Raw genomic sequence first — 17,055 nt, 5'->3', positions numbered from 1 at the left:
AAAATAGATTTTCTTAAAAACAACAAAATCTAAAAATAATAGGTTCGAACTCCACACTCAAATTTGGCGCGACCACCCCTCACTAGGTAGTTGCAGAGGTAGGGGTCCTCCACCTACTCTCCATTGTAGATTTGCATGTCAAATAGCTTTCCCCCCACAAAGCTAGAAGCAAATAAAATTAGGCCAATAGAACAAATCATAGCCAAGCGTTGTATTGCCTAGAGAGACATCAGTTTTCACAAATAATAGTCGGCTAAAACATCAGTAACCCACCACCCATTACACCAAAATACTAAACACCAGCCTGACACTCTTTAAGACTGCAACATTGCCAGCAACTGTCCTCTAGTGGAGAAAATCCCATTCGTCTAAGGTCCTCTCAAAATAATTGTTAATTAGTCACGAAGAAACAAATTTAAACCCACACCCTTTAAATAAATAGAAAAAATTAACGCCACTGATCAAACAGCTGCTGCACAATAGATCTTGTTCTTTTTGCCTCTCTCTATATCTTTGGAAGCCACCCTACATTTCTCACAAGCTTCACTAAAAAACCAAACCATAAGAAAACCTGAAAGCAATAATAACAAGACATTATCACAATTTCATCCAATGCCAACTAGCGTGACTATAAGTTTAGTGATTATCATTAAATGCATATTCCTACCGCACTTTCAAACAAGGAACTGCCACCCGTCAAGCCGCAATATTGTTCTCAAGTAATTTAGTGCAGCATGACCAGGTGTTTGCCATATATAAACTACAACAAAAAGGGAGAGAGAGACGAGGGTCAGCACAGAGACAAAAATAGTAACGCATGTGCAATTAACATGTAGACAATTAATCACAATGACTAAGAGTTAAAAAAAGCAGGTAGAAATAATCGATTATTACTTTAATCACATGATGATCAACTCTAAAATACGATCAGATCGAATCATGATTTTGATCCTAATGGCCTGCCTATAATGCAGAGAATTAAAGAGAAAGGGGTAAAGGAGGAGAAGGGTGGTATACCATGAAACGCACAGTTGAAGTCTCACATTTGAGTTATATTACTGAATGAACATGTAACGTGTTGAAAAGAGTACAAAATCTCAGGATATTGACAGCAAACTTTTAAATTCATCTTTTAATACCCAAGAACACAAAATATGAATTTTATAAAAGAAAGATTATCTCGAAATAAAATGCATTAATTTTTTTACAAGTATAATAAATGACTAGAAAGAAAAATAAAATGCATTAATTACAGCAAGATTGATTACCTAAAATGTCATGGAACCCATTGCGGCCCAAAGTGCTCTAAAACAAAAGCTAGAGATCACAAAGGGCCTGGAGGAAGGCCTGCAGCACCAAGCAATCACAACTCAGATTTTTGCAGCACCCAAAGGACAGAAAAGCTCTATTGGGTGATAGTAAACCTTTATCTGCTTATTAAAACCTGCTCCATAGTATCTATGTACTTCACTGGCCAAAGCTCATCTCCGAGTATCTGCAAGGATAGGAAAGGAAAACTAAAAGATTTTAAGAGGCAACACAAGAGATCATGTTCCTCCACTCCACCCTAACCAGCGTGGATGTGGCAAAGACATTTGGCACCAAAAACAAGTATTCCAACTTGCCTCCGAGGCTTATTTTGTCGCTGCCCAAATTCATCATTCCCAGGTTCTGCAGGGTAACAAGTTACATTGACAAAAAAAAATATATTAAAAAAAATAATGATATATTTAGGAATTAGTGATGACGCCAAAGTGCAAGGCTACAGAGTTGATGAAAATATCTTACCAGGCCTCTGTGAAGGCTTCCATTCCTTATTGGTCTTGTTCAAATTATTTTCTTGGCTACAAAGGAACCAAAAAATACAATATAAGAACACTGCAATGCTGTTGGAGCGATTACATCAGTCAATAGCAGCATGATCAAAGTATCAACTTCCATAAAATGTGTACAATGGCCATATGCCAAACAAGTAGTCATGATAAAGTCACAGTATTGACCATATCTCTGCCAGACAACATTTTTTTTAAAGATATCTCCACCACAACATTCAAGTATCTCCACCAGACAACATTCAACTAACAAGCTAGCATTAGAAACTAAAGGAAATATAACCATATAGAAACGCCTCAAATTACACTTCAACAAACACAAATTACCAGGTTAAACAAAATAAAACATTGATACCATCTCTGATCATTGTAAATAATCAAACATATGGAAAACATGCTACCAACCTTGAAGCACCCGTTGCAGATGTCTGTCCTGTAGGGCGAGCATGATAAGCACCATCAACAACATAGGGTGAACAATATGTGGCCCCTAAAGCTCCTGCTGCACCCGCCAAAACCGGGAGCCTGAAGAACATAAACATGATCATCACTCTTACCCTTTCAAAATATTTTTTTTTATATAGGTAATCAATAAGGCCTTGTTTGGATTCAATAACTATCTCAACTCATCTCATCTAATCATTACAGTTTTCCCAAACTCCCACACGAAATATAATAAACAATTCAACTTTTTCAAATCCAAAAACAAAAATTATATTAAAAAATTATATTCTAACAATATTTTTTTTTTTTGATAAGTAATAGCTTTATTAATAACAATGTAATAGGCATAGCCCGAGTACACAGGGAGTATACACAAGAAACACCTAATACATTCTAGAACTTAGAAAAACGAAGACAAGAACGCGTTTACATCCCCTCCCTTCAGTACAATAGCAGAGAACCAGCTAATTAGAGTACTAATAAAAAACTTCCAAAATGCATCTCTATTGCGTTCCCGATCATTAAAGCACCGCTCATTTCTCTCCCACCAAATACACCACATAATACACAAAGGCAGCATTTTCCAGGCAGCTGCCACTTGGGGACAAGTATGCATTTGAAAGTTAGTCCAACATGTTAGAAAATCCACCACTGCTTCTGGCATAACCCAGCACAGCCCAACCTTTCCAGACACACCATCCCATAGCACTTTAGCCATTTCACAATGAAGTAGAAGGTGGTTTGCTGATTCCGCTTCTTTCTTGCACATAAAGCACCAATCCACAACAATCATTCCACGCTTCCTCAGGTTGTCAATAGTCTGAATATTCCCTATTGCTGCTGTCCATACAAAAAAAGCCACCTTTGACGGAACATGAGCCTTCCAAATCCTCTTCCAAGGAAAGCCAATATGGTGCTGATTAAGTATCACTTTATAATAAGACCGAACTGAAAACTTCTTGGAGGCTGTATGATTCCAACAAAGTTGGTCCCTGCTCTGTCTATTTAACACCACTGAATACAACTGTCTAAAAAATTCAGTAACCTCTTCTACTTCCCAATCCTGGACAGATCTGGAGAAGCCTACATCCCAGAGCACCACTTCATTGGAAGATACCATCACGTCGGAAACTGAAGCTTGCTTATTAGTTGCCAACCTGAAAACAGCCGGAAATGCTCGAAATAATTCAATATCCCCACACCAAACATCAGACCAAAATCTGATTTTTGAGCCATCACCAACCGAGAAGTTAACTTGTTTTAGGAAGCGACCCCAACCTTTCCTAATAAACTTCCATAAACTCACTCCATACGAATCCCTACTCTCCATGGTACACCATCCTCCCCAATCACTACCATACTTGCGATCAATCACCCCCCTCCACTTTCAACTCTCATCCCACCGGCTGAGATCCAAGAGCATGCTGTGCAGTATTTTAGTTCCCTCCTTAGTGAGACGGAAGATTGGAGACCTAAGATAGATGGATTGAACTTTGCAGCGGTGGATGCTTCTTCAAAAAGCTGGCTGGAAAGGCCGTTCGAAGAGATCGAGGTGCATCGGGTGGTGTGTGGAATGCGGAGAGACAAAGCTCCCGGGCCGGATGGCTTTACTATGGCATTTTTTCAGGAATGTTGGGACTTTGTGCGGGAGGATGTGATGAAAGTTTTTCATGAATTCTATGAGTTTCAGAAGTTTGAGAAGAGTTTGAATGCCACTTTTATTGCATTAATTCCAAAAAAAGTGGGTGCTTCGGAGTTTAAGGAGTTTCGCCCGATTAGCTTGGTAAGTAGTGTCTATAAGATTATTTCAAAGGTGTTAGCAAATAGAATGAGCAAAGTGATGGGGAAGATCATTTCCAATTCTCAAAACGCTTTTGTTAAAGGACGACAAATTATAGATTCGGTGTTGATTGCAAATGAATGTGTAGATAGCCGCATACGGGAAGGAGCTCCGGGGGTCCTTTGTAAGTTGGACATGAAAAAAGCATATGATCATGTAAATTGGAATTTTCTTTTGTATATGCTTAGAAGATGCGGTTTTGGTGATAAGTGGTGTGGCTGGATAAGTCACTGTATTTCAACAGTTCGCTTTTCTATTCTTGTTAATGGACAGCCTTGTGGGTATTTTCCGAGTTCTAGAGGTTTGAGGCAGGGGGATCCCTTATCTCCCTTCTTGTTTGACATTGTTATGGAAGCTTTGAGTCGAATGGTGGAGGCAGTGGTAGGAGAAGGATTTATTTCGGGATTTTCAGTGGGAACCAATCCTAGTGGCCCCTCTACTATATCACACTTGCTCATTCAACTTTCAACTCTCATCCCACTTCATTTCAACTTAACTCACTATCAAAACCTCCTCTAAGTCTTATTCATAATATATTAGGCATAGCCAAGAACACGGGATGCATACATGAGTAATAACTAACTAGGATTTACAACCGAAATAAGAAACTCATGGACACATTAAAATCTACAGCCCCCACCCAAAAGAACACAGTTTTAAAAAAGAAAGCTTTCAACTCATCCGTTGTCCGCTCACGATCTTCAAAACTTCTATCATTTCTTAGCCTCCAAAAGGGATCAGTTTCTTGTTTAAACATCTCCTTTCAGTTGTAAAATAGAAGGGATTTCCAAAAGCTAATCCATAAGTTTCACTTCATCAGGATGCATATTTCCTACTCCAAAGGATTTTTTTTTATATAGGTAATACTTCAAAGGAACTTTTAATTAGCCATTAATTAATATTATAATAAATCATGTCCACAGAACACAGAAGATCCAAAGAAGACAAGACGACTCACAGAAGAAACTGCAGATTATAACAAAAGGGTTAACGTACCATGTCATCTCAGAATTTCCCAAACCAAGTTGTGGCTGAGCAACATAACCAGGGAACGCCATGCCAACGGCAGGAACTCCAATACCACCAGGATGCTGGCCTCCAAATTGCATAACTGCACATAAACCAAACCAGATAAGAACAAAAATAAAGTAGGACAAAGAAAGGAAAAAACAAATATACAAGGATTCCATAAACTCTGTAGTAACATACATGTACATAAATGTAAAGCTTGCCTCACAAAACCATGGCATAATAAGTAGGTACAAAAAATTTAGTTACTAATCCACATCCAACAAATAATTTTAGAACTACCCACACAATTTAATAACTAATATATGATAAAAAAAAATACACTTTTAACACTTGAGTGTATCCAAAAACAGCAATCCAAAAATGAGTGTTCCTTGTATAACATTCCAGAGATTTTTTTAGTGTTTTTTCCTTAATAATTGAGGATGAGATCCAAGAAACTTCACCTGGCAAAAATGCTGGAGCCCCGGGGAGGTTTTGATCACCATGACCAACTGCCATGCTCCCAGTAGCTCCCATAACCTGAGCCCCACCGTACACAACAGATCCCCTCCCAGCACTTTGAGCATTGACTTTTCCATTTCCAACCAATGCAACTTTGGATTTACTTGATTCTGAAGGAGATTCAGCTTCTCTGGGTTCATAAGAACTTATTGAAAGACCTGTTTTTGGTGGGGAGGATGGTTGAGAACCACTACCAGGACGCTGGCTTGCCTGCTGCGCAGGAGCTTGCACAGAAGGCTGAACTCTGCTCTGAGCAGGACTTCTCTGAAGAGCATGGAAATTTTTTGAAGGAGAAACTCTATTGACTTGGTTATGAGGAGGAGCGGGTTGATAACTCACCTGTCCTGCAATAGCTAAACCCCTTCCCGGAGGCCTGGTTGGAGGATATTGAGTAACACTAAGGAAGGAAGGTCCAGAAAGCGGAATTTGCGAATTAGTCATAGGCTTTCCAGCACCTGGATTGATGGACTCATCGATAAAAAGCTTGTCCATGCCAACAGATTCAGCAATGTTCTTCCCTCGACGCGATGCATTTGCTTGTTGGACAGAAGAACCATCATCCATAACAGTTGGGTGAAAACTCCTGTTGGAACTACCAGCTTGTACATCTCTTTTATGCATCAGAGTGATATCTTTATTGGAAGATCCTGAAGGGTAAAATGGAGGAGAAGCAGAATTCAAACTTGATGCGAACACTTGCCTCCTAGCAGGAACAGATTCAGATTCCACACTTGACACAGGCATGAAAGCTCTCCCAGAATTAGCATGTGACGTTTTCTCAGGAGGCTTCCCAGATCTGAAACATCAGCAAACATAACAAATTTTATGCATAACCTGATGAGATGTGAGAAAACATTGACTGAAAGCCATTGAGGTCAATGTTATACTTACTGTTTTCTTTCAGTCGGTCGTGCCTGACTTTTGTTTTTAAATGTGGGTTCAAATCGTCTGGGCCCTCTTCCTCTCACACTCTTAGGTGCTTGGCTTTGGTTGTTATACACTTTAGACCTACTCCCTCTTGAGTACCCTCGGTCAACACTTTGATTTTTACCACGACCTCGATAATGACCCTTAGAATTTATCCGACCCTGGTATATAATTTTAAAATCATGCATCAGAAAGGCAAAAGAAACCTGGGAGAGGAACAATTAAAATACTATCCACCAGGAAGATCACATCACCTCTTCATAATGCCTTTCCTGAAAAGTCAGCTCCTCAAACTTATCATGCCCCCATTTTCGGTCATCTTGCGACTCCCACAACCTCCTTCCACCATGTGTGCGCCTGACAAAGCAATAACAGATTAAGGCATTGGTTACTATGAATGGCCTAGATAACAAAGGAAAACCATTAAAAAACAAAAACAGGATAATAGTTCATCTGAATTGTAAGCGGATGATGCTTGGTAAATGAGATGAGATGAGATGAGAATTTTGAAAATAGTAGTAAGATGATTTGTGAATAGTAGTAAGATAGTTTGAGTTAAGTACTTGTCGGGTTTTGAGAAATACGAGAGAAAAAGTTAAATAAAAAATATTATAAAATTAAAATATTGTTAGAATATAATTTTTTAATATAATTTTTGTTTTGGAATTTGAAAAGATTGAATTGTTTTTTGTTTTTTATTTGCAAGTTTGGAAAAGTTGTAATGATTAGTTTGAAAAAATTGTAATGATTAATTTAAAAGTAATTGCATTTAAATGACGTTTAGGAAAGAAATAAGATGGAATGAGATAAGATGAAAAACTTTTCCAAACATCCCCTAAAGCATACTTTCATATTCGTCTCTCCAATATCACTTGATAGAAACCAAGGATGGTTATTTTGAATTATAGGTGAGCACCGACTTAGTCGAAGTTTGATTCATCTAAATCCGACTCCGACTCTGCTTCGACAAGTCAGAACTCTGACTCTGACTCCGACTCCGACTTGGACTTGTCGGAGCGGAGTCGGATATGGACTTTCAGATTTGGGCTTCTTTTTTTTAGCTTCATATTTAGCCCATTTAAAAAAGAATTTTTTGTGAGCTTTCAAATTTCAATTTAATTAAAAACTAAAATTAAATCATTCACTGCTAATTTACTTCTATACTAATATTTAACTTATTTTTATAATAGACTCATACGTGTTACATGTTATTATATTATACTAGTGACTAACTTATTTATAACTTATTTCTACACTAGACTTATTTCTAGTGTCTAATTACATGTTATTATATTTTAGCAAATTGGTATTGTGTGTTATTAACTTATTATACTAGACTTATTAATTATTTCTAGACTAGCGTCTAATTTATTTTTATACAAGACTTATAGTATAGTGTCTAATTACACGTTATTATACATTACTATTACATGTTATTATACTAATGTCTAACTTATTTTTAACTTAATTATATACTAGACTTTCTAATGTCTTTTTTCATGTTATTATATGTGATATCCCATATGATAAGGATAAAGGTAAGTGGTGTATGGGATCCCACATTGCTTGGGAATGAGAAGTTCTTGCTCTTTATAAGGTTCTAATGGGGCTCCAATTGTATCATTGACTAGTCCTTTTGGAGTATAGACCATGTGGTTTGGGCCTTTCATTGGAGTGTTACATTATACTTTAGTCAATTAGTATATGTGTTATTAACTAATTATACTAGATTTATTTAAATACTAGCGTCTAACTTATTTCTATACTTGATTATGTATGGTAGTAAAACTATGACATTTAAATATACTAAACTATCAGTAGTCTATTTATATTATAGAATAATTATATTATTTTATAATAATTAGCTCATACTAGTATATTATTGAATTTAGCTATATCAGTTCTAGTTATATAACTATACTAGTATATATGATAAATACATAGATAAATACATATTTTTATAACATATGTATAATATCAGCGTCGGAGGAGGGTAAAGTCGGATCAGATCGGAGTCGGTCCGGAGACACCTCCGACTGCGACTGAAAATTACAAAAGAAATCGGAGTCGTAGCGGAGCCGGATTCGGAGTTGGAGTTGGAGTCCGAATCAGATTTTTGCTCAACCCTAGCAGTAATTCAGTAGGCATCAAATACAACTGGGTGCTTAATCCACCCAAAGAATGCAACTGGGTATGAGTACAACAAGATGAATTTGCACTTTTTAGGTAAGTGTCTTTCAATAGTCAAGCTATAATTTCTTTAGGATTATGATACAATCAACATTCCAATATATTGCATATTCACAATAACTAATTTGGGCTTCATTTAACATACCCCAAATGGTAGCACAAAAGTCCCTCAAACTACAACTCAATCTTAAACTACTCCAATATTTGAACTCACGATATAATCTATCACCACTGAAAGATTTTTTTAACTATTAAAACAAGCTTCATCTTCATTCTGACAACTTGTTTTCGCCTAAATGCCAATTCAACGTCAATACCAAAAATATAAAACTATTATAGATCAAGGTCAATGCAAATTAAACCTAGACTCCAAACATATTCCAATACGTTATAAAAAAAAGATCATGCCTGAGCCGATAATATGAGCCCAAAACCAAAATATACCTGGGTCGACCACCGGCATTGTCCCTAAACCGATCATCATGCATATAGAAAGCCCCGGCAGTGGGCACCGCAAAGGGCTCATTCTCCTTCTTCTCCTCCCCCTCACCCCGATCCTCTTCCTGCACCTCTGCCAAATCGTCCGCAGACCTCCTCTCATCACTGTGCGCTTCGTTAACATTCAACCTTGAAACCGCTAATTCATCCCCACCAACAACACGTGTCTCTCCTTCAATCCTTCTGTCCCCATATAACTCCTCTTCTTCTTCCCCTGCATCCCCATCCAGCTCAACCTCCCCTTCTTCATCTTCTTCGTCTTCCTGTTCTTCTTCCTCATCTAGTTCTTCATCATCCTCGTACTCCGCGACCCCGCCCTGGCCGTCCGATTCGTCCGAATGAGTCACAACCCTCCTGTCCATCCTCGGCTTCTCTCTCCCCCCTCCTTCGCCTTCCTCGTCATCACTTGCTTCTCGCCTCCGCATCGCCAGCGATCGTTTCACTTCCTCTGGATCGCTCTCATACTCTACCTCTTCTTCACCCGCCGTAGCCATCAATTCCCTCCAAAAAAAACCCTAAAAATCTTTTCTTGGAAATCAAAACACCAATCTCAGAAAACGATAAATCAATCGATACCAGAAGAAGCCCTGAAATCCCCCTAAAATCCCTGTACAACCGAAACAGCTGATGAAAAACTCTCGGGCAATCCAAACGAGCAGAAGCCCTAGCCAACTCACTCGAGAACCAAACACCAATTAGATAAAATCTTGTGAAAACGAAGTCCCTAGGAGCCCAAAAAAATTGAAAATAGTTAGATTACTGGGATCTCAAGGGTAGCGTCCGTGAAACCCTAGATTTTGTGAGGGGATTTTTGGATTTTCGGTTATGTCGTCAGCAATTGAGGGAGAGGTTTTTGGACGAGAGGTTTTCGTTTGGTTGTAAATTCATAACTTATTATTATAATTTTGTAAAATTTTAATATAAAATATAATTAAAAATTCAGTTTTTTAAATTTTAAAATAATAATAATTTTAAAAATTAATATTTTAATAATATTTTATTATTTCAATTCCACTAAATTTAATATTTCATGAGGGATATATTTTAAAAAGTAAAATTCATGAGAGGGTGTTAGGGATTGGTCAGAATCTATCATTTTTCTTTTTCTTTACTTATAGATTCTGATATCGTCACTCGTCACTCGTCAGTCGTTCAACGGTCAAAGTTAAGTTAATCCGACGCCTGTATCAATAACCAATGAATTCATGCCATGTAAGCATTAAAAAAAGAGTTATGCTACACGTAAGCTTCACACTCTGCACACCACTTAAAAAATATGTGATTTTACTATTTTATCTTCATATTTTATATTTCCTATTTAATGAAACATGAGGGTAAAAGAATAAATTCATATACTTTTAAATAGTGTGCAGGAGTGTGAGGCTTATGTATATAATTTTTCTTAAAAAAAACAAACGTCGAGATCCCAAGTTCACCCTCTTGGCTTTCAAAATCTCTACTCAAACTCCGATTTTTGGATCGCGCTCCACACTTCTAATGTGACAAATCCGATTTCTTACCACAGCACGGTTCGTTGATTTTTTCAAAATTTTGATTTTGTTCCTTCTTCCTTTCTTTCCTTCTCCTCCTTTCCATTACCACCAAAACGAGCACCCAACCACTTTTTTTTTTTTGTTACTTAGGACTTCTTTCTCGTTCTTAATTTTTTAAAAATCATCTCAATTTATCTCAATTCATCATTATAATTTATAATTTTTTTAAATTTTAACACAAAATATAATAAACAATTCAACTTTTTCAAATTCTAAAATAATAATAATAATAAACAATAATATTTTAACAATATTTTATCATCTCAATTCAACTCAGTTCAACATCCAAACGCACCCTAAATCGTTAATCAATTATTAACGGAGAAGATGGGGTTACAAAGGTATACCATAAATTGAAGTGATACTGTAACAAAAGTTTTTTTTTTTTTTCTTTTCTTTCTTTCCCTTTCACCGCGCCCCAGATCCTATTATTCCTTTCCCTTCCCAAAGCCCCCCAGACATACATTTAGAGGCAGTCCCTCGTTGCCCAGTCCCATGAAGAAGATGAAAAAAAGACTAAGGCTGTGTTTGGGTAACCAAGTATCCTCAACATTTTTTAAGTATTTTTGTACTTTTGAAAATACTTCACATACCAAACAACTTAAAATACTCTCAATGGGACCCACAAACTCACTTCAATCTCTACTCATAACTATTCACAAACATTCTATAATACTTATCACTATTATATATAAATAAAAAATAAAATCACTATAATATTTATCACTATTAAATATATATAAAAAATCATTATAATATATAAATAAATAAATCACTATAATATATAAATAAAAAATATTTATCACTATTATATATAAATAAAAAATAAATCACTATAATATATAAATAAAAAATAAAATCGCTATAATATATAAATAAAAAATAAAATCATTATAATATATAAATAATAAATAAAATCACTATAATATATAAACAAAAAATAAATCACTATAATATATAAATAAAAAATATTTATCTCTATTATATATAAATAAAAAATAAAATCGCTATAATATATAAATAAAAAATAAAATCATTATAATATATAAATAAAAAATAAAATCACTATAACATATAAATAAATAAATAAAATCACTATAATATATAAATAAAAAATATTTATCACTATTATATATAAATAAAAAATAAAATCACTATAATATATAAATAAAAAATAAAATCATTATAATATATAAATAAAAAATATTTATCACTATTATATATAAATAAAAAATAAAATCGCTATAATATATAAATAAAAAATAAAAAATAAAATTACTATAATATTTATCACTATTAAATATAAATAAAAAATAAAATCATTATAATATATAAATAAAAAATAAAATCATTATTTATCTCTATTATATATAAATAAAAAATAAAATCACTATTATATATAAATAAAAAATAAAATACTATAATATTTATCACTATTATATATAAATTAAAAATAAAATCACTATAATATATAAATAAAAAATAACATTACTATAATATTTATAACTATTATATATATAAATAAAATCATTATAATATTTATCACAATTATATATAAATTAAAAATAAAATCATTATAATATTTATCATTATTATATATAAAGTAAAATAAAATCACTACAATATTTATTAATATTAAAAAATCACTATAATAAAATCATTATTATATTTATTACTAAAAATAAAATCACTATAATATTTATGGGACCCACACATTTTTCAACTACCTACTCAAAAGTCAACAACTCAACATACTTAACACATCCAAACAACTCAAAATACTCTCAATGGGACCCACAAACTCACTCCAATCTCTACTCATAACTATTCACAAACATTCTCAATACTTCTCAACACTTCTCATTACCCAAATGTATCCTAAGAGAAAGAAGCAAACTAATAATGGCTCTCACAAGCAGCAGCTCTTTTATTCCCATCGAATCCTTTGTTCAAGCCCATTATTCTCTCCTACGGTTCTCACAAGCAACAACTCTTTGATTCTCACAATAAAGTACTCCAACTTTCCTTCTCCAGGGCGGTGATTGCGTCGAGAGCTTCAAGGAATTCAATGCCAACAATACCCATGAAACCTTCAGAATCATCCTCCAAATGGGTGATGTTTTAATGTTAAATGCCCCTCACCCAGCCACAGTTCTCTCTCCCTCAACCCAAATCTGTCTCCAGACGCATGGACACCAAGTCACCAACCCAGATCGCATGGTAACACTATTTTTTTGAAAAGGTTGATTTTTGTTAGATCTCGTGTAATTTTTTTGCACGTACACTGATTTTATTGCGACTGGTTGTATTGATTTATCTGGTTGATTCTTTTTGTGATTTCAAGTATACAAATGATTTTGTTGAAATAGTGAGGGGCATTAGCCTTCTAAAGAAGTGAAGAAGAACGCGGGGGTGGGGATGAACCTTCTAGACTAGATCAAAACACACGTTTTCTTTTCTTTGGAAAAAAAAAAAAAAAACCGCGTAGCCTGGAGTGCGAATGTTGCGTGAACAGTAAATAGTTGTGTAGCAAAACTCCTTTGCTTTGCATTAGACAATATTACAACTTACAAGTATGTAACAAAGATAATGACATGTAATCAATATAATATATAGATATAGTGAAAGGCCCACCTAACCAATATATGGATCAAAACTACTATGTACAGTCGTCCTATGTAAGCGGCGCGCAAACGGCTTTAAAATATATATATAAAAAAAAAAAGACCAAAATAAAAATAGAAGAGAAACGTAGAGAAAGGTTGTCTTCTCCATTGTTTTCGTTGGTGGGTGTCTTCATTTCCTCCTCAATAGCAACAAAAATCAACTCCAGGTGGTTGATATCCCCAGGAAGAAGATCAAGGTTGAAACTAAAATACATAGGAATTGGTTGGCTCGTCTGTCCATTGTAGTCGCCAACAAGAATACATCACATCTGTGCTTCGTCTTCCCGTTTCTTCTTCTTCTCCCTCATTCCCTCAGTTTCCATCTCTCTCTCTGCGTTTCCATTCGTCAAAGCTGAAGTCCACTCAAAGCGCCTCCCTCCCTTGAGGCCTCCCAATGAGAAACCAAAAAAAAAAAAAAAAAATTCTACTTCGACAAACAAAAATTGAACAAACAAATGAAAAAAAAAAAAAAAAATTCCCCCACACAACCGTCGTCTTCCTTGCATGAGGGAAAAAACCCCAAATAGGGGACTGAAGATATTACAATCTTCTTCAAATTATATCTACATTAACAACTCCAATAATAGAAATCGCATATTTTTACCAAATCGAAGAACAAGACAACTCGAACATCCACATCTACATCTAACACTTTTCGATGAGGTCTACAAATTTCACATCCAACTGAGAAACCCAACAACAAAAAATCGATTTCGATGAACACAAATCGAGAAAAAGATCTATATATAGGAAATAAAAAATAAATAAAATAACAAAAAATATTTCAACATAACCATCGTCTTTGTTTAGGCGAAACACTTCTTCTTTGTTTACCCTTGCTGTTATTGTTGGTGTTCACCGTGCTAAGAGAAGGGGCACAATGAAGGTATATGGCCAAGGGGTAAAGAAAAAGAAAATGAGAAAGAGAAACTGATAGAGGAGATGGAGAAATCGGGGCAGGGATAGAAAGAGACCATGTTGAGAAAGAGAGGAACAAATGGAGACAGCAATACAATGAGAGATGTAGGCTAGTTCGGTAATGGAAAGAGAGAGAAAAGGAGAAACAGAGAGATAGAAGGAAGGCGTAATGGTGAAGAAGAATAAGAAGAAGAAGAGAGGAATGAAAATGCAGAGAGGGAGATGGAAATTGAGGGAGGGAGTGAGGAAGAGTTCGTGTTGGGGACAAAACGATGCGTTTCAATTTTTTTGCCATATCAGCGGGCTTACCCAGTGCTTACCCAATGCGACTGAATCTGGACTTTTTCATATACATATATAGTGAAAAGCCCACCTAACCAATATAATGACATGTAAAGTGTAAATAACTCGGCCCAATAAGGACCACAATCCAGATTGGAAGTACCTAGTCCAAGACGGGCATATTTTTGCATAGGATTGTTTGCCCATGGCTATAGTTCCATATTTTTTGAGAAATAATATTAGATATAGTGATGAATTGTATAAGTGTCACGCACTCATTTAGAAAAAAAGTGAGATTCATCGTTAAAAAATTAATTTTTTTTTCATGTAGATCTCATATATACTCACCCTTTTCAAAATGAGTGCGCGATTGCATATTTTATGAATGCAAATATCATTTCTATTTTTGGAAAGTTATAAATCGTTTGGATAGTGAGAACACCCTATTACTATTTATTATTTTATCATTACTTTTTACATACTTTTCACTACTATTTAATATTTTTTTATTACTATTTACAGAATATCTGAAATCACCTTATTACCTAAACACAACTAATCTATTTATATTAAATTTTAGGAGACTCTAATTATAAATTGTGTGGCTGGGCCCAATAAAAATGCCATAAATGTAAGGAATGGATTGGTTATTTTGAAATATGTACGGAAATTAAATTGTTATAGGATCGAAGAAAATACAAGTTACACATACATATCGAGAAATGGCCTAACAAAACCCACCACAACGGTGAGCATAATGCCGTGAACATGGTAGAAAGGCACGTTTGGTGGCCATGATGGCAATGAAGTAAATAATCTAAAATATAGAATTTTTTATAATATATTTAGAGTTTTTTATTTTATTTTTAATGTGTGATATTGAAAATAACGTTTCATATATCATTTATTTAAATGACATCCAATTAAAATATGACATGTGACAAGTACAATTAAATATAATAAAATTATTGGATCAAAGTCAGGGGAATCGAGAGTCATTAAGAGTGAGTTTAGATTTCAAACTTATCTCAACTTATCATTATAATTTTTTTAAATTTTAACAAAAAATATAATAAATAATTTAATTTTTTTAAATCTCAAAATAATAATAATATTAAAAAATAATATTCTAATAATATTTTATCATCTTAACTCAACTCAACTCACTTCAACATTCAAACACATCCTAATTCTTGTACGTTGTGATAACAATTACATTAAAATATGAAAAATATTAAATATATTTAAGAAAATTTTATAAAAAATTTACTTCTCAACATGTCAGTTATTAATATATTAAAAATTATAAAATTTGGAATTTAAATTTAATTTTAAAAGAAAATTAATAAAATAAATCTTATAAATAAAAATAAATCTTAAAATAACGACATTATCGATAATATAAAAATATAAAGGAATCTCGTTGTTTGATGCCTTTACCTTGTCTCACGTCTTGCTCTTTCCTTGTTATGGGAAAAAGCGCATCTTCGCTTTTATGATTACATTTTTTTTAATAGTTTTACGTATATTTATAGTTTTATTTATAATATTAATTTTATTTTATTTTATTTTTTAAAAAATTTAAAATTTAAAATTTATAACATATCAACAATTGACATATAGAGAATTAAATTTTTTTTGTAAATTTTTCATAAGCACATTTAACATTTTTCTTTTTCTTTTTTCTTCCAATAAACCTTTTTAATGATTGCATTGAATTCCTTTAATTCGACACTTCTAATCTGTTGTGAAACAAATTAATAGGATCCTCTACAATTAATCATTCTCACAAGCGGGTGAATTATATCCTAAAGTTAAAATTATTACAAATAACCTTAATTAAATCGTTCAAATTGGATAAAATATCCCTTTTAAGAATCATGATGAGCCATGATTGAGACGATGACAATAACTCTATATGAATGATAATTTCAATGATTCCATTAGCATTGGGGTTAACTTTTATTAACACGGCATCCATGTCAATGTACACGATTAACATTTGATCCTGATGACGTGATACTGCCATGTCATTTTATAAAATATCTTTTCGGAACTTATCAAAATAGTATTTTCTAACTTTAAATTACATGTCGATGCATTTCTTTTATGAAAGGAATACAATTACGAATTAAAAGAAGGAAAATGTTAGATGCCCCGCTGGAAGCTTCCGTTGCGCTCTAGTGTTTTTTTATATGTATTTTTTTTATATAGATATTTTTAATAATTTTAAATATTTTAAAAAATCAAATAAAAATTACAATATTATTAAAAAATACTTCCTTAATCACGAAGTAAAATATATATATTTTTTTACTTTCTGATTAAGGAAGTATTTTTTAATAATATTTTTAATTTATTTTATTTTTTAA

At 33.7% G+C, this 17,055-nt stretch overlaps 1 protein-coding gene across 3 annotated transcripts; it reads right to left on the bottom strand.

Annotated features, from left to right (window-relative positions):
* Window positions 1-178: 178 nt before the first annotated feature.
* LOC109015350 (protein MLN51 homolog) lies at window positions 179-10,132 on the bottom strand. 3 transcript variants are annotated; one of them, XM_035683511.1, is made up of 12 exons: window positions 9,211-10,132; window positions 6,831-6,933; window positions 6,541-6,737; window positions 5,592-6,445; window positions 5,113-5,227; window positions 2,238-2,357; window positions 1,789-1,844; window positions 1,626-1,671; window positions 1,425-1,495; window positions 1,269-1,347; window positions 668-760; window positions 179-571 (listed from the first exon to the last, which is right to left on the bottom strand). In XM_035683511.1, exons 1-9 carry the CDS (start codon window positions 9,756-9,758, stop codon window positions 1,468-1,470), a joined length of 2,067 nt encoding a protein of 688 aa, XP_035539404.1. In that variant the 5' UTR covers window positions 9,759-10,132; the 3' UTR covers window positions 179-571; window positions 668-760; window positions 1,269-1,347; window positions 1,425-1,467. The 3 variants fall into 3 exon arrangements, with proteins under 3 accessions (XP_035539404.1, XP_035539405.1, XP_035539403.1); XM_035683512.1 differs by having other exon boundaries at window positions 1,269-1,495; window positions 5,592-5,913; window positions 5,989-6,445; XM_035683510.1 differs by having other exon boundaries at window positions 1,269-1,495.
* Between the last annotated feature and the right edge of the window lie 6,923 nt (window positions 10,133-17,055).

Source organism: Juglans regia, chromosome 12, assembly GCF_001411555.2.
Source record: "Juglans regia cultivar Chandler chromosome 12, Walnut 2.0, whole genome shotgun sequence".
Classification (NCBI taxonomy): domain Eukaryota; kingdom Viridiplantae; phylum Streptophyta; class Magnoliopsida; order Fagales; family Juglandaceae; genus Juglans; species Juglans regia.
Note: the sequence above shows the minus strand (reverse complement) of the source record. Positions and strands in the feature narration are given on the sequence as shown.

Coding starts and splice junctions, on each gene's coding strand:
- LOC109015350 (XM_035683510.1), bottom strand. CDS start 9,758: ATGGCTACGGCGGGTGAAGAAGAGGTAGAGTATGAGAGCGATCCAGAG. Junction 1,672..1,788: donor GAAGCCTTCACAGAGGCCTG/GTAAGATATTTT, acceptor GTTACCCTGCAG/AACCTGGGAATGATGAATTT. Junction 1,496..1,625: donor CGACAAAATAAGCCTCGGAG/GCAAGTTGGAAT, acceptor CTATCCTTGCAG/ATACTCGGAGATGAGCTTTG.